General features: G+C 46.8%; 1 protein-coding gene across 6 annotated transcripts in view; it reads right to left on the bottom strand.

The window, feature by feature from the left end:
- The window catches only part of LOC146869362 (keratin, type I cytoskeletal 14-like), a 186,612-nt gene that overhangs the window by 3,979 nt on the left and 161,697 nt on the right, over positions 1 to 20,936 (bottom strand). For 2 of the 6 annotated variants that reach the window (XM_085652762.1, XM_085652936.1), the window contains 3 exons: positions 3,923 to 4,303; positions 2,523 to 2,743; positions 613 to 647 (listed from right to left, as the gene is read on the bottom strand). In XM_085652762.1, coding sequence (XP_085508888.1) covers positions 613 to 647; positions 2,523 to 2,626 — 139 coding nt within the window. In that variant the 5' untranslated portion in view covers positions 2,627 to 2,743; positions 3,923 to 4,303. The remainder of the gene's footprint in view (positions 1 to 612; positions 648 to 2,522; positions 2,744 to 3,922; positions 4,304 to 20,936) is intronic. The other 4 variants (XM_085652572.1, XM_085652481.1, XM_085652665.1 and 1 more) reach the window with 3 other exon arrangements.

Raw genomic sequence — 20,936 nt, 5'->3', positions numbered from 1 at the left:
ATCAGTCATTTTTATTTCAAAATCAGTGGGAAGAACCTCATTAACTCTAAACATCTAATTGGCTATTATTATTGGATGGAAGTAATTTGCATAATCATGAAGGTCCCGCCTTTGATCCATCCTACTTCTGTTTGCATCACTACAGCTTCTGAGGACATTAGTGCCAGCTCCTTTAGTTAATAATGAGTACAATCACACTGTGGTGTTGGCCACTGGTACCAAAGCACAAAGCAGAGATGAGCATGGACACATTCACAGTCTGGCTCGAGTAATGCAGAGCATTCTTTAATTATGATTTCTGTTTTGTTCTCCTTCCTACACTTTGCTAAAACTTTTAATAAAATCTATACATTCTCTCCTTAATAAGACCGTCCCCCACGTTATCTAAGGTGGGATGAGCTGACTACGTTGGGCGTCACCTAATTTGCACGTTCCTCCTAAATTCCAGGAGGGACACAGTCACATGGCAGGCAACTCAAATAAATGCTTGCCCTTTCATCAACCTATTTGGTGCATGTGTAGGAATTTTAATTGCCCTCTGGGGCTGTCTTTAATGTCATCTGTTATGCTACTGTTTTGTGGATCTGTTCTATAAGAAGAAGGGCTACTCACCGCCTTTTACAGCTGCAGATGTCCAAGCAGCAGATCTGTGAAAAAGACCTCTTTGTTAACCATGTGGCAGATAAAAAAACATTTATACAATTCAAAACCATAGATTGTATAGGATGAACTATAGAGTCTACTGACCTACCAAGAATGCAATAGAAGATAAACATTGGTTTTACATTGTACAGCTATTTTTAAATGTATTAAGGCCCTCTTCATATTCTCCATCATATTATGGTTTTGTAACAAACACACACAAGCCAGCATGCACCCATACTCCTAGAAGAACTGAAGCCCTCATCATACTCCACCAAGCACCCTGTTCAGTCCAGATTCTGTTGGCATCAATACTCGGATTTATTTAAGTTACGTCCACGCGCAAGACGTACAACGCAGGGGTTGCCATGGACGAGGACGGCGAGGATGAGGAAGGAGAGAGAGACCATGGCAAGGAGGAGGCAGCCACAGTAGGTAAGTGCCTTTTTTATAATATTTAAATTAGGGAGGGTGGAGGGGAGCGGAGTTTTTTTCGAACTCCGCGCAGTGGCACTGCGCCAGCTCCGCCCGGGGTTAGATAGGTACCAATTGGTGCAATGAGTTTCATCTGTGGGGACTCTAAATCATAGCTTCTTTTCAGTATTAAACTAAATGTCACTTATTTTGCATGAATTTCTGACACAAGATTATCTAGGTACACCGGAATTAGTAAACCTGCCATTGCGCCTGGTATAAATCAAACCCTAATTTTTTTAATAAGTCCAGAATAGCATGATCCCAAGATCTTCAGTTAGCATGCTATGCTATGCAATGTAGTTTTTGACAGAGTGCCCATCACCAGGGAGGGTATCCAGGTGCTTGCCGGTAGGTAGGTGTGGACTTCCCTGGAGTTAATCAAAGAGCCAAGTCTTCAGCTTCTTGTGGAATTTGAGGACCTGATTTGGTGGGGGAGGTTGTTCTAAGTCTTTGGGGTGGTGTGTGAGTAAGCGCAACCCCCACTCTGTTCTTCTGTATGCAGGGGATGTGTGCGAGTGAGAGACTGACTGTGTGGAGGTGCGTGGATGATTGGTGGAGGTGGATGCATGTGTTGAGGTAAGTGGGGCCTCTGTTGTGCACTCTACACAATTGTGACAGAGGGAAAATATGAATTGATGCATAAAGTTTTCGAAGTGATTGCATTTCTTGGGAATCACAACAAATAAGAGATGGTAAAGTGAAACATATTGACTTTCGAAAAAGCTTTTTCCATGTTTGACAACAGCATGAAAGCAATACATCTGTGGGGGCCATCTTGGAACAGGATTTGTTAAAGTAGTACAAATGAATTTGTAGATGTCTGTGATGGATATAAGTGCATCCAAGGCAGCCATCTTTTAATGCATTTGTAACATTTTAACAAACCCATTTGAAGATGGCCACCGTGGATGCCCACATCTGCAGTGGTCACCTCTGAATGAGTGTATTAAAATAAAACAAACCCATTCCTAAGTGCCTGCTGTGCATGCCTTCACAGACACCCAAGTAGGCGGCCATCTTGACATGGGCCTAAAACCATTTTAGGGTGAACACTCTGTGATAGCGTCACTTGAGTGAAAAAGTAGAAAAGAAAATGGACTGGGAGAAGTGCACAAGGAGATGGAGGGGAGCAATTGATGAGCTGCGCTAGGGTAAATTTCAGTTTAGAGAAAGCTATCTTCACAAATTGTACAGATGAGCTATGCATCACAGTGAATCAGAGTTAAAATTGTATGGGCAGCCACCGGAGGTTCGGGATGTACACTATTCATCAGCCATAACCAGTCGTTATATTGGACAATAGAATGGCGCTCAATGCGGATCCTATTTCATGCCTGATGAAGAATGGGCTTTATTGATGCCCTCTGTGAAGCTGTGATGTGAAGGTATCTTATGCCACTTACTTGGCATCCTGACCCTCCAGCAGCTGTCGGTACATGTCGATTTCCTTTTCCAGGCGGTTCTTCACATCCAGGAGCCTCTTGTACTCCATGTTCTGGTTCTCCATGTCGCCTCTTAGGTTTACGAGCTGTGCTTCCAAACCGCTGATGATATTTTGGATTTGGAGGAGCTGGGCTCCGTAGCGAGCCTCTGTTTCGGAAAGGGAGGCTTCCAGGCCGGCTTTCTGATGGTTTAGGAAAAGAAGATTTAGGTAAAAAGGGGATCAGATCTGAACACAAGGTGGCTTAACGTGACATCAAACAGTCTAAGGTAGAGTTAGAGTCTGTCCTTGGGGTATAGAGTAGATCGAGAAGATATACTTAACTGTACCTTTACAAGATTTGTTTGTTTTGATAGTAAAAGTAAACAGAAACACTGTTAGAGCACAGAGATTCTAGAATTTATCATCTGGCCTTGCGAGGAATTAGTTTTAGCCATGTGCAATGGAACTTCATTTTTAGACCTCTATTTCATTTGTAAATTGTTATTCAAACGAGGAATATAGTCAAACTAGTTTTAGATGCCTTGACATATGCAATCCAGTTAAAATGTGCTGAATTGTATTATAAGTATTTTATTTAGGCGTGCTAACATTGGTGAAGGTGGACTTCACTAGTTTTGCAAAGTTTTTTTCAAATGTTCACCAACCTCAACAAAATTAAAACAGAGACAGAAAAACACACAAAATCTATTTTTCAAGAAAAAAGTAGATGCTTGTGTGAAAGTTGCCTCCTGAGGCAATTGTAAAAGTGGCTAACTTACATAAACTTTGTCTGCAGAATTATAGTTAAAGACAGGGAAAAAGCCTCCTCGCACCCTAAAGTCAAATTGTAAATGAGGATACTGTGGTCGCGCCTGCATGATAAAAGCAACAGCATTTTCGAATACCTGGGGTGAGCGAGTAGTATATTAGGGGCATGTAAGTGGTTGCCATTTGAGGATAAATTCTAAGACCAAAAAGGCGAAATGGTACATAGTAGGTCTTAAAATTGACAGATTATAGTCAACACATTTAAAAGCGATCATGTAAACCAGTTCCTAAATTTGGAATTAGTGGTATGATAGTTTATGATGGATTCAGTTGACACAGAAGGTTAAAACTATCTAACCACATCACACAACATAGCTACTAACAGATTAGCTGCCACCCAACATGTCTGCTCCTCATCATAACTCAACTGCATTAGTTCTTATTTTTCATTTACAAGGGATAAACCATATTACCACAATCCTGCATCTTCTCCAACACCTTTTCCCTAATTTTGTGCTGTAGTTAATTTTTCAGTGGCTTTTTTGTGGTTACCCAAATGTACCTAAGCAAATGAATGCTATTGCGAGCGTGGAGCATACCGACAAACTCAACTCATTTAGTTAAACATACTGTAGAATTGTTTTATTCTGATTGGATATGGTCTGAACTATAACGTTAACATTCCATGCTGAGTTGTGACTGCAGTTCGATTTCCAAGCCCTGCAAGCTGCGTCTTATTTCGGTAATTTCGCACTTCCCGGATTGCACCTGCTCCACGTTGGCCACCACCTCCTTCTGCAGCTGTTCACTCTATATGTCAAAGGAGAGATGGGGGGGGGGGAACCTGCCCTCGGCTTCTCTACGGTTCTTGTCGGCCATCAACTCGTACTGCGCTCTCATCTCTGCAAGAACCTTGGTCAAGTCATTCCCTGGAGCAGCGTCCATCTCCACGCTGACCTTGCCGGCCGCATGTGTGCGAATTTCACCCATCTCCTATACAGAAAGAACACAAAGAGTCACTCTTAGTAACAGCATGAATAATTTGTTTCCAACAAGAGTTTTGAGCTATTTATTTAAATAAAAACTAAGAGCTCAACTCACAAAACAAATTCTGTGAGCAAGTGTGACTTAATCCAAACATAGGTGTGACTCACACCCAACATAGGGCTGACATACACCGATCATAGGTGTGACTAACTTACAACGTAGGTGAGACTTACTTTTTTATTTCCATGAGTAAGACGGCAATAAAGCATAAAGCCGGATCACAAAGCATTTTGTGAGTACGTGAAGTAGAACTACAAGACAACTACTTTACTGACTCACAAATGCCTTTGTGAATCAGCCCTGAAATATCCAACTCAAATTAGCAAAAGTGCAAAGAGGGCACCGTCTTTTCTATTTGTAATAATTATATATGAGTAGTTCTTGAGTATTCAAATTGTATTCCCGATTTACATATTTTGGGGATGTGATCTAGGACGTTGAGAAAGAGATAAAAGAACCCTCTGTACACAGAGAAGCCAACAATGTGGGATGGATGTATGACGTAACAACGCGTGTGTTTACAACGCGTGCAGTTACATCGCGGTTTTTACAACGAACCGATGTAACCACGCGATGCCATTACAACGCAAGTCTTTACATCGACTTGCGCTAGATGGCGTGCTAACATTAGAAAAGCGTAATTTACTATTCAATCAATCAATCAATCAATGCATTTATATAGCGCGCTACTCACCCGGAGGGTCTCAAGGCGCTTGGGAAGGGGGGGTCCGATACTGCTCGAACAGCCAGGTCTTGAGCTGCTTCCTGAAGGCGAGATGGTCTTGGGTCAGGCGGAGGTGGGTGGGGAGGGAGTTCCATGTCCTGGCGGCCAGGTAGGAGAAGGACCTTCCTCCTGCGGTAGCTCTGCGGATGCGGGGGACGGCGGCGAGGGCGTGGTTGGTGGATCGATGCTGGCGTGTGGGAGTGTAGAAGTTGAGGCGGTCGTTGAGGTATCTTGGGCCTTGGTTGTGTAGGGCTTTGTGTGCGTGGGTGAGGAGTCGGAACGTGATTCTCTTGTTGACCGGGAGCCAGTGCATGTCTCTCAGGTGTCCGGAGATGTGGCTGTGTCGAGGGATGTCCAGGATGAGTCTTGCTGAGGCGTTCTGGATCCGCTGGAGTCTCTTCTGGAGTTTGGCAGTGGTTCCGGAGTAGAGGGAGTTGCCGTAGTCCATTCGGCTGGTGACGAGGGCCTGGGTGACCGTCTTCCTGGTCTCGGTGGGGATCCACCGGAAGATCTTCCATAGCATGCGCAGAATGTTGAAGCATGACGAAGAGACGGCGTTGACTTGTCTGGTCATGGAGAGGGAGGAGTCCAGGATGAAGCCCAGGTTGCGTGCGTGGTCTGTTGGTTTGGGTGCGCTGCCCAGGGCCGGGGGCCACCAGGATTCGTCCCAGGTGGAGGGCGACGATCCCAGGATGAGGACTTCCGTCTTGTCTGAGTTCAGTTTCAGGCGGCTGTTCCTCATCCACTCAGCTACGTCTTTCATCCCTTCGTGTAGGTTGGCTCTGGCGGTGGCGGGGTCGTTGGTGAGGGAGAGGATCAGCTGGGTGTCGTCGGCATAGGAGATGATGTTGAGGTTGTGTTGGCGTGCGATGGCCGCCAGGGGGCTCATGTAGACATTGAAGAGGCTGGGGCTGAGCGAGGAGCCTTGGGGAACACCGCAGATGACTTCGGTGGCTTCTGATCTGAACGGGGGGAGGCGGACTCTGTGTGTCCTTCTGGCGAGGAAGGAGATGATCCAATCTAGTGCCTTCTCTTGGATTCCGACGTTGCAGAGGCGCTGCACTAGGGTGCGGTGGCAGACAGTGTCGAATGCCGCGGAGAGGTCCAGGAGGATGAGGGCTGCTGTTTCCCCGTTGTCGAGCAGGGCTCGGATGTCATCCGTGGCTGCGATGAGGGCAGTCTCGGTGCTGTGGTTGGCCCGGAAGCCAGACTGCGAGCGGTCGAGGGAACCATTCGTCTCGAGGAAGGCGGCCAGCTGCTTGTTGACGGTCTTCTCGATGACTTTGGCCGGAAACGGGAGGAGTGAGATGGGGCGGTAGTTTTTGAGTTCGGTGGGGTCCGTTGATGGTTTTTTCAGTAGAGCGTTGAGTTCGGCGTGCTTCCAACTCTCCGGGAAGGTAGCGGTGTCGAAGGAGGTGTTGATGATGTCTCGCAGGTGGGGTGCGATGACGGAGTCGGCCTTGTTGAATACGTGGTGAGGGCAGGGGTCGGTTGGGGATCCGGAATGGATGGAGTTCATTGAGCGTAGGGTTTCTTCGGTGTTGATCGGGGTCCAGGCGCGGAGGGTGGTGGTGAGGGGTGCAGGTGCTGTCGTGGGGTGCGTCGGCTGTGTGCTGAAGCTGTTGTGAATGTCCGCGATCTTGTTGTAGAAGTAGGAGGCGAGGGAGTTGCAGAGGTCTTGTGATGGGGTGATGTCGTTGTTTCCGGCGCTGGGGTTGGAGAGGTCTTTGACGAGGTTGAAGGGGTTCCTTGCTGTTGTGGGCGTTGTTGTCCAGTCGTTCCTTGAATACGGTTTTCTTGGTGGTGTGGATCAGTTGGTGGTGTTTTCGAGTGGCGAGCTTGAGGGTGGTCATGTTGTCTGGTGATGGGTCTCTGCGCCAGGCTCTCTCGAGGGCTCGGCAGTTCTTCTTGGAGCTCTTGAGTTCGTCGGTGAACCATGGTGCTTTCTTACTGCCGGGTCTGCTGGGCGGGGTCCTCAGTGGGGCGAGGTCATCTGCGCAGTTGCTGATCCACTTCGTGAGGTTGTTGGCGGCCTGGCTGGGGTTCGCTGAGCTGGCGGGGGGGTCCTGGCTCAGGGATGCGGCGAGCTGGTCGGCTGTAATCTTGTTCCAGCTTCTTCGTGCAGATGGTGGTGGTGGATCATGTTCTTTCTGAAGCTGAAGTGGACGCAGCTGTGGTCCGTCCAGTGGAGTCTGGTGGCGTGGCTGAAGGCGATGTCTTTGCTGGAGGAGAAGACGGGGTCGAGTGTGTGTCCGGCATAGTGGGCGTGGGTGATCACCAGCTGTTTGAGACCGAGGGTGGCGAGGTTGTCCAGCAGGGTGGTGGTGTTGCGGTCGTTGTTGTTCTCCAGGTGGAAGTTGAGGTCCCCGAGGAGGATGTAGTCAGCAGAGGGGAGGGCGTGCGGGCTGATGAAGTCGGCGATGTCTTCGCTAAATTGTGTGCGTGGTCCCGGGGGTCTGTAGATGAGGGTGCCTCTGAGGGTGGTCTTGGGGTTGGTGTGGATCTGGAAGTGAAGGTGTTCGGCGGTTGTGAGGGTGTCGTCGGAGTTGGTTGTGATGCGGATGGTGTTCCTGTGGATGATGGCGATGCCTCCTCTGGTCTGATTGCCGCGGTCCCTCCCTGTGATCTTGTAGCCGTCTGGGATGGCGATGGCGATGTCGGGTGCTGAGGAGGCGTTCATCCAGGTTTTCGTGAGGAAGGCGACGTCTGGTGATGTTGTGTCGAGGAGGTTCCAGAGCTCCACGGCGTGTCTGTGGACGGAGCGGGTGTTGAGCAGGATGCACTTCAGGTGGTTGCTGCTGGTGCTCGGCTTGGCTGGTGCGGGTGTAGTGCAGGTCCGGATGCAGGAGAACTTGCAGGAGTGGCAGCTGAAGGGTCCGTGGGTCCGTCTCGGGGTGGCTCGGTAGCATCCAGGGATACGGCCGGTGTTGAGTGCGTTGATTTCGGTGGCGTCGTAGGACCTGCGGGTGGGCTGGTGTCTGCAGGGGCCAGGGGTCCTGGCGCTGGGCGCGGTACAGGCGCGGACGGGTGCAGACGGGCTCACCTTTGGCGCGCCTTCGGCGCACAATCGGCGCGTCCGCGCGTCCGCGCGGTCGCCATTTATGGCAAAGTGGGAGGGAGGGAGGAGCAGCTGAGAGGCGGGAGCGGGGAGGGCACAGAAGGAAAAGGGGGCGTGGCCGCTCTCACGGCGGCGGGAAGCGGGGATCGGGGCGGGTGGGCAGATACAGGGAAAACAGCACAGGGGGCCACACACTAACAGATAATAGGGACAAAGAAGCAAAATTACAACAAAAGAAGCAAGATACAAAAAGGAAACAGAGTTGTCACAGGAGACCACGCAAAATACGGCGGGGGCGGGGTCAGCAGGCAGGCTCAGCGAGGCTGAGGACAGCGGCAGGCGGGAGGCACACGCTACAGCTGGTGGCCGTGCGGCGCGGGGGTGTCCTGAGAACAGGTCACACTCACCTGCGCCGCGCGGTCGCCATTTATGGCCAAGTGGGAGGGAGGGAGGAGCAGCTGGGAGGCGGGAGCGGGGAGGGCACAGAAGGAAAAGGGGGCGTGGCCGCTCTCACGGCGGCGGGAAGCGGGGAGCGGGGCGGGTGGGCAGATACAGGGAAAACAGCACAGGGGGCCACACACTAACAGATAATAGGGACAAAGAAGCAAAATTACAACAAAAGAAGCAAGATACAAAAAGGAACCAGAGTTGTCACAGGAGACCACGCAAAATACGGCGGGGGGCGGGGTCAGCAGGCAGGCTCAGCGAGGCTGAGGACAGCGGCAGGCGGGAGGCACACGCTACAGCTGGTGGCCGTGCGGCGCGGGGGTGTCCTGAGAACAGGTCACACTCACCTGCGCCGCGCGGTCGCCATTTATGGCCAAGTGGGAGGGAGGGAGGAGCAGCTGGGAGGCGGGAGCAGGGAGGGCACAGAAGGAAAAGGGGGCGTGGCCGCTCTCACGGCGGCGGGAAGCGGGGAGCGGGGCGGGTGGGCAGATACAGGGAAAACAGCACAGGGGGCCATGCACTAACAGATAATAGGGACAAAGAAGCAAAATTACAACAAAAGAAGCAAGATACAAAAAGGAAACAGAGTTGTCACAGGAGACCACGCAAAATACGGCGGGAGGCGGGGTCAGCAGGCAGGCTCAGCGAGGCTGAGGACAGCGGCAGGCGGGAGGCACACGCTACAGCTGGTGGCCGTGCGGCGCGGGGGTGTCCTGAGAACTCCAGTCATCGGTCAACTCCAGTCCACTTAACAGTAGGGAAGGTGTTGGGATAGTAAACTACACTATTTGTAATGTTAGCACGCCATCTAGCGCAAGTCGATATAAAGACTTGCGTTGTAATGGCATCGCGTGGTTACATCGCGTTCGTTGTAAAATCCGCGATGTAACTGAACGCGTTGTCAAAGTTTTGTTGTAAAGGTTGTTCCCCATGTGGGATATGCCAATAGTAACCAATGTGTTAGGCATGATATGATAAAGCACAATCTTATTGATAATATATTTGAGGTTATTGATTTGGGGAATAAGGGACTCATTGGGAATTTGGCAGACAGGCTACTCTTTCAGAATTTGGCGAATATCCTGTCCGCCATGTTTCAGGTGCCGTAGGGTAAAATACACTTGTAATACGGTGGATGGCAGATTCACCACGTTTGTGATGGAGTATTTTGTCCACCGAACCCTAAATAAGGCTCTAAGTAGCAAAGGTATCCCAGTGACTGTAATCTTCTTAAAGAAATGGAACTATTTTGTGTGCACCGAGACACTGACAATCTGTCAGTGATCGGAAACATGAGCTGGACGATCCCTGTTTTTGACAATAAATTTGGGTTCCTAGATGGAGGGCATGCAGAGAAAGCCCTTTCAGTGTAAGATAATGTGGTTAATGCCTCTGGGATCAATAGCACGAAGAATTATGTGAAAGACAGTTATTGATAATGAGTTGTGGGCCGTCGGATGTGCATAGCTATTGATGACGTCTTTATAATCATATATTGTGAAATGATTGAGAGTCCCTCTGATGGAGCAAGGACTCGTATAAAAGATGACTTGCTCGGAAGCAATTCCCTCAAATAACTCATAACTCCGTAATAATTGTGTTTGTAAGTACTAATCTGCACCAGAATTCGTACATTTAAATCTAGTGGAAGCTTGCCTATGTGCATTACTAACAAGTAATCATAAACAAAAGAGGGCCCCTGAATATCAAAATGTAGGGAGAGGAGGGCAGGAGGAATCACAAAACAATAAGAACAAACCTCCCCCTATTTATTGATTAATTAATAGGTAATACATCCAAGGATAACCGAAAAAGACATCATTGTCCCACAGACAATATTCTCATCTTAATTTATTTTATCAAAATATTTTTTTGGGTGGAAAAATTATATATATAGATTCAGTTATAACAAATCCAATCATTTCTATACATAAAATCAGAAGAACAGCCCCACCAGAACATAATACAAAATGATCACAGAAATAACAACCTCACGATTCACAGACACACCATGCAGACCAATCATACCTAAATAAAGAAAAAAGAACAATACATCTGGCAAACCATTTTTACAAACATCACAGGATCAATATTTTCAAAACATCAACATGAAAACAGCAGACAGAAAGCGCCGACGCGCGTTTCGGAGTGGACTTAAAGACCAACAGTTCCTTCGTCAGGGCGCAGAAGGTACAAATCCTCAGGTGGTCAAGACTCCCATCCAAGATTTCTTAAATATATATATATATACACACAGTGATGTCGGGGGCTCCTTAGTGACAATGTTTCTAAGCACATATATATAATTTTGTTGGCACGGAGACGGGGTAATAAGCCAATCTCTCAATAATACATCAAGTTGACTTAAAGCAAGTCAGAAGTACGATGAAATGAAGATAAAGCCCATCAAGCTCTATAGGACACCGATGAATGGATGTTTCCAAACGTTAGATCATACGAATGCTGTCTATCAGTCCCCGAGGTCAGATGGAAATAACGTAATGTGTATAGGTTGGGATGCCGACAGAACCCGAAGTTAGATAAGGGCCGTTAGAAATGGGGGCATCTCGGATTGGTGAATTTCAAGGCTGGTGAGTCCTTCGAATAAACAGTTGCCAGGGGTCTGAACGTCAGCAAGGAGATCAGCGACACCGGAGTCTGTCAGCATCCCAGCCTATACACATTACGTTATTTTCATCTGACCTACAATTTTGTCGACTCCCCCAGGGGTATAAGAACAGCCCCGGGGTATTCTCAGCAAGAGTAACTGAGTTACTCCAAAATTTTGACGAGGAAGCATTGTCCTATGTGGATGATATTTATCTGACGGACAATGACCTAATGAGGCACTTGACCAGGGTGAGCACCATTATTATGGGATTTGCCTCTGAGGGCTACAAATGTAACTTCAAAAAGCAGCCCATTTCAGTGTCTTGTTTTTAGGATATGAGCTGTCAAGTGAAGGGAAAAGCCTGGCAGCTGGCTTTTTAGAAAAGCGTGTGCTGCTCCAACCTCCAAAAACATTGAAAATTTGCAGTCAATACTGGGATTCCTAAATTTCAGCAGAACAAACATTTTAGATTACGCAGAGAGAGTAACACCTTTCTACGACTTAATAAAACCTGACTTTTCAGCTAGACATTGGACACAGGAACACTCAAACATCCTGCGTTCACTACAAGAAGACATGATTGCTTCCAAACACTTACAGACACGCGTAAACGTACACAACTTGGTGATCCGTGTTATAGCGGGTCAATATGGTACACTAACTTAACCTTCAATGAAGGCAAAATGGTACCTATCGCATACAAATCACATCTGTACACAAACGCAGAAATGAGTTTCACATCAACTGAAAAAATCCTGAAAGCAGTTCAGACCACGGTAGCAAGAGAAAGAGCCCTGGCTCAGGGGAATAATTGTTGTACTTCCGGTACCGGCTTTAGAAGCTAAGGCAAGCATTTCGAATGCAAAAGCCTTACATCCGAGATGGATACAATGAGCTAATTCTCTTACTGCAATGGATGTTGAATACAGATTTGATTCAAGTCTAAAAACACAAGCATTCCTGCAATACCAACAAGAATATCCTCTACCAAATGAAATCTTGTCTCTAGATCAGTATGAATATATTATTTACACTGACGGATCTGCTCAGGGGAAGTAAGCAACAATACATCGCAGCTTGTGCTATCGTTGAAGGGTGCATGAGGGATGGAAAATCCCTTCCAAATTGCACAAAAACACAATCTCTAGGAGACTGCATGGCACAGTTGGCAGAACTAAAAGCACTAGTACTGGCACTTGTAAATACAGATCACGAATTCCCACACTAATCGTGAGTGATTCCTTTTACTGTGTACAGTCATATAATGAATACTTACATCATTGGGAACAGAATGGGTTCAAAGATGCAAAAGGTGGCACAATTAAGCATAAAATGCTATTGGAACAGGTAGTGGAGTTGAAAAACGAACTACCAAGGGCGCACGTGATACATACACTGAGTCATCAGCGTCATGGCGTTCACGTTGAGGGGAATTCATTGACTGATGAAGCCGCAAAGGGGGCTGTATACACGGCTTCTGTAGCTGCAATCACTCATTCTAAAACAAGAATTGACGGTGAGATAACGGTGGCTATCATTGCTTCACGCAAAGGCAGCACAGCAGTAGAAATTCCCACTCAAGTACTCCTACAAGTTAGATGCACACATCATTCCATATGCTCAGATTCCTGGAGTGGGCGATAGAGTAATATCAAATATGGGTCATAGTCTAGGTTTAATTTCAGCAGCACACAAGGGTGTTGGTTCTGCGCACACAGGCGTCACAGCGACTATTTCTTTGTTGAAGCAGCGCTACTGGTGGCCAGGTCTAACTAAACAAACTAAAGAATATGTCTTGAAATGTGACATCTACCAACAGATGAAAGGCTCCATCATAACACGCCCGGCCTAGACACCATTATTAAAATCAGACAAACCCCTTGCTTGTGTTTATCTGGACCACTGCGGCCCCTTACAATCTGATGGGGCTTACAAGTATATCATGGTTGCAGTGGATTCATGCTCCAGATTCCTATGGGTTTGGCCTCAGCGCTTGGCAGACGCTCGAACTGTGTGTTCAAAGATTTGCGAGTCTTTATTGGTACATACACAATTAGCACGTTACATTCTGACTGTGGCCCTGTGTTTAGCTCTTGGGCTTACGAAGAGGCCATGGAAGGTATGGGCGTAGCATTGTGGTACTCCTCTTTGTTGCATCCTGAGGGAAATTCGGTTGTGGAGAGGAAATACCGGGACTTAAAGCAATCTTTAACAGCTAGGGTATTAGGCAAGGGCGGTAGTTGTGTTGATCACCTATTTGGGGTTCAGAGAGCACTTAACAACCAGCCAAGATGTTCTCTTGGGGGTGTCACTCCATATGAGATCCTGTTTGGACAAGAATGTGGGTACCTGATCTTGATTGTGAAGGCGCAGTGGCGGATGAAAAACCATTTGACATCCATGATCGTTTGGCTGCTTTACAAGATCTAAATGAATCCAGGACACAACAAAGCAATGTCAACCTAAACAGAATGCCACTGGGGAAGTCAAGGCAGTAACGGCAAGACCTGTCTGTATCCCAAATGTTGGGGATCTGGTCAGAGAGAAAATAGCGGACAAAAAAGAATTAGGACCATAATACGGAACAGCTGTACCATTCTTAGCAGTACAAGGAACAAGAACTGTACGTCTGCCGCACCTTGCCAAGAAAAAGGAGAAAAGATTTGTCTCTATCAACTTGATCAAACCATAGTATGTGGCCAATACTAAACAGTAGGCCATGTGGACTCCACAGTAGCAGACGCCCTCCTCTAGCTACAATCCAAGAAATTCAAACATTCAAACAGAAAGACTCATCATGTTCGAAAAGCCTCCTGAATGGAATGAAGGACTATGCAACAATGCTATGGAACTCGTTCCCCTTGAACCAGAAGTTCAACTTCAAAATCTAACTCAAAACAACACTCAAGTTGCAATAAGACCAAATACTGATGTTTACATCAACATGCCTCGACGAGAGCAATCTTTGATTTCAACAAATCCTGATGCAATTCCTACAATTGATCGAACTGCTTCTGGCTACTTCAAGAACTTTGATACGTTTTTCTTGGATCCAAGTGAAACGGAAACGATGCCAGCCCCAAAAACACGCAAGCAACAAGTTATAGACTTCCTGAACATTCTCAAACAGACTTACCTGGTATCACCTTGGTTAGAACTCTGGGTAATTACTGGGGTACTATTCTTTCTTATCTGGCTAGGATTAGTTTTAACTTTTAGCATGCTTATTAATGGACGATAGCTTCAACAAAGCTCTACAGCCCAAAATGTTAATTTGATTTTAAATCCACATCAATCGTCTCATCATGAACACAGAGACTTGTCATCAGTGAACATCACAGCGGTTCCTATACCAGACGGTATAGTTTGGGACAAGGTTGATTTCAAAATATTCGATCCGACTGAACTTTTAAAACGGAATCATGTGTTTAAAATTTCCTTCAGTAAGATCATTACCTCCAGTACATTTTCTGATGATTGGGACTCTGAAACTGTAAATAACTTGTTGTCTGATTAAAAAAACACTGAAATGTTAGAAGGTAATTCAGACTATGACACGTTGTACTGTTACCAACATTATGGTCATCATTTCTTACACAAATCTATATCACCTAGAGATGTTTTTGAGTACCACCAGTGGGAACATTGCCCTACTCCACCTAAAGGTAGTTTGCAAACGTTTGCACAGAAATTCCCATATTTTTCAGGATTTAACACCAGTGACCCGATCTCATACTATTATAAGATTACACCAACATCGGCACTGAAAATTAAGTTGACAAACACCAAACAGATTTACTCTGCTTCCTTTATTGCCCAAATGTATGAACAGGGTTTTGACCTATGGAAGGACACAATAGACTTAAAATCAGATTGGGGTTCTAGGGACTGGCAAGTCCAGGGAACAGGAGTGCTATTTAGAGCATGCCTCATTCCACAGCAGATGATATTTCTCAACAACACTGTTCTACAGACATCCTGTCTTGGATTAGCCAACAATAAGGACCTGAACACACCTCGATTTCCAACACCATCACAGATGGGAGGGTGGCAAAATTCAACTTCAAAGGAAGGGGCAACAATAGATGACATTTTACAGTACAATAAAACAGACCTAATTTGGAAAGAATGGTTGGTTTGGCCCTTAGACATGAACAGATGTCAGAAAAGATTCTGGATACAAACGAAGGGTTTACTATCCATAGGCCAGATCCACGTTATGTACAACAAGAACATCCAGGGGTAGTGACATCCTACAGTGTTTGGAAGTTGTGCATTGATTGTCTAGAAACCTCAACACTCACAGAAGTGAAACAGCATGTATCACTACTGTTGGACTTGGCCCTTTTGGCAGGTTCATCCCTAAACTTTTTGCCTTAGGTCTGACATGGTGTTGGTGGTTTTAGGCCTCTGGGCACTTTAGCACTGTGGCCCAGTTTAAAGTGCGTGCGCTCTCTGTGTACATTTGGTAAGGTTGGCCTGCCCTCCCATAGGAATGCATTGGGGATTCCCTGATCAGTGTGTGTCAGTGGTAATTCCTGAATGGGAGGAGCAGCGTGGTCAAATTTGGTATGTATGAAATTGTGAGAATAAATGCTGTGCAATGGTGTGCGCAGATTTATTGTGACCAGTTGGGAAATGCCACTTTTAGAAGTTGGCATTTCTGTGTGCTATGTGTCTGCCTGCCTGATGTGAATTGCATGTCTGGCTTGTTAGTGACAGGGGCTGGGAGGTGTGTGCGGCTCCAGGAGGGGCAGGGTGAGTCAGCGCTGGGCTGTATAGGACAGCTGGGAGTAGTGGGAGGGGTAATCCCCTGACTCTGAATATGATGGTGCCTGCCCTAGTGAATGCTGGCTCCGCCCCCCTGTGCTGTGTCTGATGACGAGCCCCCACCTGACAAAGGGGAAGAGAAGCTTCTAAAACAAAGTGCTCCAAATCCCCCTTGAACCAGTTGCATCTGGTTCCCCAAGCCCTGCGCTGCAGACAAATGATTATGGGATATAAATGTAGGGGCTGTGACTTCATGAAGTTGTTCTTTACCTGTTCCTGAACCTGTGGGGGCGTGCTGCTGCTGGGTCCCAGGAGGACCTGCCAGGCTGCCTCCCTGGGCCCAGCATAGCCCCCTTGATTCCTAAAGGACCTTAAGGACTTTCCTTGGACCACGAGCGCCTCGTGAGCACTATATTTTATTTATTCCCCAGGGAAGGGGAGAGCGTGGGCTGCACATCGCGGCCCTGCCCGTCCCTTTAGAGGGAACCCTGGCGTGAGGGATTCCCCCGTGATGCTGGAAACGGCGGGTGCCCACCCCGCTTATTCAATCCTAATTGCGGGTGCCCACCCCGCTTATGCGTGTATTTTAATGGCGGGTGCCCACCCCGCATGTGTCTGCTTAAGAGGGAGCCTACCCTTCATTACCACCAAGAAGAGAAAAGAAACCGCGATCTGCGGCCCACCTGGTTGTGGGTGGGGCCTGGTGGACAGTAGCGGAAGAGCAGTGAGGCTGGAAGCGAAGAGTCGCGTTCTAAGACCCAGGCGGGAGTCCACCCCGCAATGGGACGTGCTCAGGAGGAGGGCTGGAGCCTTTCGGGTTCCACATCAAAGTCCCGGGTTCCAGGAGGGGGCCCGGTGAAGTGAGGAGAGGTGCAGTGGGGGCTGAAGATGAGCGGTGTGGTGCCGGTGAAGGCACCATGCCTGTTTTCCTGAGCGGATCTGCCATTGCGGGCCGCTCCAACATTGGGCATGTTTGGTTTGAGTGCCCGTGTGGCTCCAACGAGGGGCATAATTATTGCTAAATAGCCCAGAGGGGCTCGTGCTTTCCCCCCTATGTGGCCATTTTCAATGTTGCTCCGCGTGGCAGTGGGCAACTGCAACAATGGGGACATGTATTCGGAGAGCCCCAGTGAGGGCCCCGAGGGCACAGTTGTGCCAGGGCCTATTTGCCTATTCACACTGCGCCGCACCAGTGCGGGCAGCTGCAACGTTTTACGCAATTGTCCAGAGGACACAGTGAGTGCCCAGGCCTTCTTTGCATCCCAGCTGCACGGCAAGTAGCGTCAGCTGCAACGTTTACGGTGTTAGTTCTTTGGGGGTATTTTAAAGGAGATAGGGGTGAGATGCACTCCTTTACCAACAATGGCGCCCTTTGGATTCTGCTGCATTGGCAGCACGCCGTGACACTTTGGACATAGGGCATTTGAGCCCCTTTGAGAGGGCCAGCTGGCCAGGGGGACTGTGAGGTTTGTAGGGCGCCAGGCCCTAATGTGATTTATGTGGTGCGCAGGAAATGTGATTCATATACTGTGTTTTCTGCACCGTGATTTATGCCTCTAATGTGGTTTTATGATCATGGGGTTTTTGCATACTGTGTTTATGTTTCAGTTTATTCTCTACTGTGAGTTATGCCTCTAAATATGGTTTATGTATGAGGCTATTTGAATACTGTGTTTATGTTTGAGTTTATCCTCTACTGTGAGTTATGCCTCTAAATATGGTTTATGTATGAGGCTATTTGAATACTGTGTTTATGTTTGAGTTTATTCTCTACTGTGAGTTATGCCTCTAAATATGGTTTATGTATGAGGCTATTTGAATACTGTGGTTTATGCTAGTGAGATCATTCCCTGCTGTGAGTTATACCCCTAATGTAAGTTATGCTTAGGAGGTTATGGTCTAATATGTTTAGGCTTATGAGGTTGGTGCAGGATATATTTCACGCCTAATGTGATACTGTGCATAATATGGTTTGTGTTACAGGATGATGCTGAGTACAGTGTTTGCCAGTAATTACTGGTTGTGTTCTACGTTTATTATATGTTCTACATTTACTACCTTTACTATGTGATGGTTCTGACTGTGGCCCGAGTGGCCCTGTCATGTGTATATAATCTCCTGTAAATATTGCCCAGTGCCAGTTGGCACAGTGTATATTGTGTGATTACTATTCTAATGTGTTTATGATAATAGAAAGGCTATTTTTATATATAAACTTGTGTTGAGTTTCTTTTGTGGTATGCCTAGTATGTTGTTGCTGTGTGCATGTTGCGCAAACGCTTTACACATTGCCTCCGGGATAAGCCTGACTGGTCGGGCCAAGCTACCAAGAGGGTGAGCAGGAGTTATCTTTGGCGTGTAACTTCCTTGCCCTGACTAGAGTGGTGGTCTCTGCCTGGCTTTGGCGCAAGCCTTAGCCAACCAGAGATCCCATTTCTAACAGCTACTCACACAAGACATGGACCTTAGGGACTTTTTACTAGGCCCCAGGAAACCACGTCCAACACGTTTCATATATGCTGGCATTTATTCTGCCTACAATGATATCTGGAAAATATCCCAACAAGAGGCCACAGAGAGAATACGGGAAATAGACCGTATTAATTTAGAAAAATCTCTAGCAGTGGTTGACAATGGGTTAACATGTTAACCTTGTCCTCCAGAATATATTCCTTCGGCAACATTGTATCTTCTGCAATGGACATACTGGAACAAGATCTAGCCTTATTACAACACGAGCAATCTCAGTTGCGGTCTCTTATGTTATTGAGCTGGACTCTGCAATCTTAGCGTGCAGGGAATGTGCCTTGGCGTTTTATTAACAGTACGTCTCTGTTTTCTGAATACAATCTACCAGATAAACAGGCTGAGATGACACAAAGAGGAGCAAAATATACAATGCTGCGTATCGAAAAACCTGACAGACTACCATAAACAGTAGCGGAATCTCCGTCTACGGAATGGCTTTTCCATGGCCACATCACTCGGCCCGTCACTACTTTTCAGTTTCAATATTGCCTTGAACAAAGGCAGGCAAGAAAATATGAAAAAATGGGTAGGGAATACATTAAGGAATCCTGGGACTCACCATATAGATTTTGATGCCAGAGTGGGGATCGAGAAGTGTTTCTAAGTGGTACAAACTGCAAGAACGCTTTAAGCGGTTCTCTCATGTGCCAGGACATTTCGTTGCACGGAGCTTGTAATGGTTCAGTAGCAAACATGTCGTGCAACATGAAAGGGACTCCAGCTGCCGTGATTTCACCAGTATTCAAGCTACTCTCAAATGGGAGTTACTTGATGCTGAGCGATCAAGGTTGCTGCGGTATGCTTCCGGGCATTGCCTATCTGGTCACCGTTAATTCCAGGGTTACTTGGTGTATGCAAGCATTGTTTCCCACGACAAGTACAGTAAGTCAGGCGCCATTATGGACTTCGTTGAATGTTTCTTTTATACAATTTGATACTCTGAGCAGACTGAATGCCATGCTTTTACAGCAATCTGTACCTCTAACCTCTGCTTGATAGACCTTTGATCTTCAAATCGCAAGGACCTCGACTGAGATACAGGCGCTTATACGTACAAACTGCCCCATTCATTTTGCAGAAATTGTGGGTCGTATCTTCAATATGTCTGATACGAGTGGTATTGTACACCTATTTAAGACCATAGGGTCAGTATTTCTAAGCGCATTTCAGACCATCCTCAGAGTTATTCCAAACTTCATACATTCTGTATTTGGAAGCATTTTTGGAGGTCTACCTCTGATCCTGCTATCAATAGCGGGTATTCTGATTGTCATCTATTTGCTACGCAATGAACGGCCCTATTACCACCAACAAGATGGCGAAAGCGCTCCTGGAGCGTAATTACTGTGAACGCTTGGTACAGCATCTGGGCACATCGCGCCTACGGGAACTGAGCGCCTCTTAGTTCCTGTCAATTCAACCCGTCTGGATGGACTACATCTTACCTGTACTTTGATGCCTGTTTTGCGGTGATGAATGCTTGTTGAACCTCTGTCTGACACTTGCGACGAACACGCCTGCGGACTTGAATACCAGGCTGGAACCATTAAGGTCCCATGTTCGGCAGTGTCCCCAGCGTATTCCTATCCTGATCAATGCATTCCTCGAAAACCCACAGGTGCCTCTTATAACTGGGTAGAGCATTAGCTCTACTTCTAGCACCCTGGTATCGACTACAGCACCGGCAGTCACTACACCAGCTATTGGCTATAGTGAATATTATCTGTGCTCCATTGACGTACTCTGCGAGGTGTTACAAGGACCATCCCCTGCAGCGGCAAGCAACGATGATGTTGCGTATCCCAGCCAGGACATTTAATCTAAAATTGTCTCGTCGTGTGCGGGGAAAGAATTTGGATTTTCTTTTTTTTCTAAACCTAAGTAGATTTGGAACATTTCCTACAAATTGACACGTTCTCGCTAAAAAGCATGGCCTTTTGACGCTTGTTGAAATTCAACTTGTGTGAACGAACTCAGTTAGGACTATAACTTTTAAAGCAACAATTCCAACTGATTTTCGCAGTAAATAACATTTTTTCACTTCCACCTTTTTAGACTGGTTTTTAGACTGTTTTCCAACTGATTTTAAAGCACATTTTTACAGAGCCCATTCATGATGGTTTTTATGTGCTACTATCTAGTATATGAACCTTTTACTTAGTTTTGTCCTGGGTGCAGAAGGAGGCTTTCCCTGAACAATGGCGATCTTTAGACAGACATAGTATGAATGAATATTCATGAGGGTTCTTAGAAACCAGGCTGGGGCTACACCACTTTCCCCCCCAAATCTACATACACGGTTCATCCCGGACGTCATCCTCAGAGCCAACAATGGCTAATACAAGAGACAAGGAACAATAGAGCACTATATACTTTCTGTATAAATACAGCACCTCTTGCTAGTATTAGGCAGAGGGAACCAAGACTTCCAGCCGACACA

This window comes from Triturus cristatus, chromosome 1_1 (assembly GCF_964204655.1).
Source record: "Triturus cristatus chromosome 1_1, aTriCri1.1, whole genome shotgun sequence".
Taxonomy (NCBI): domain Eukaryota; kingdom Metazoa; phylum Chordata; class Amphibia; order Caudata; family Salamandridae; genus Triturus; species Triturus cristatus.
The sequence above is the reverse complement of the archived record's forward strand: the minus strand, read 5'-3'. Positions and strand labels throughout refer to the sequence as shown.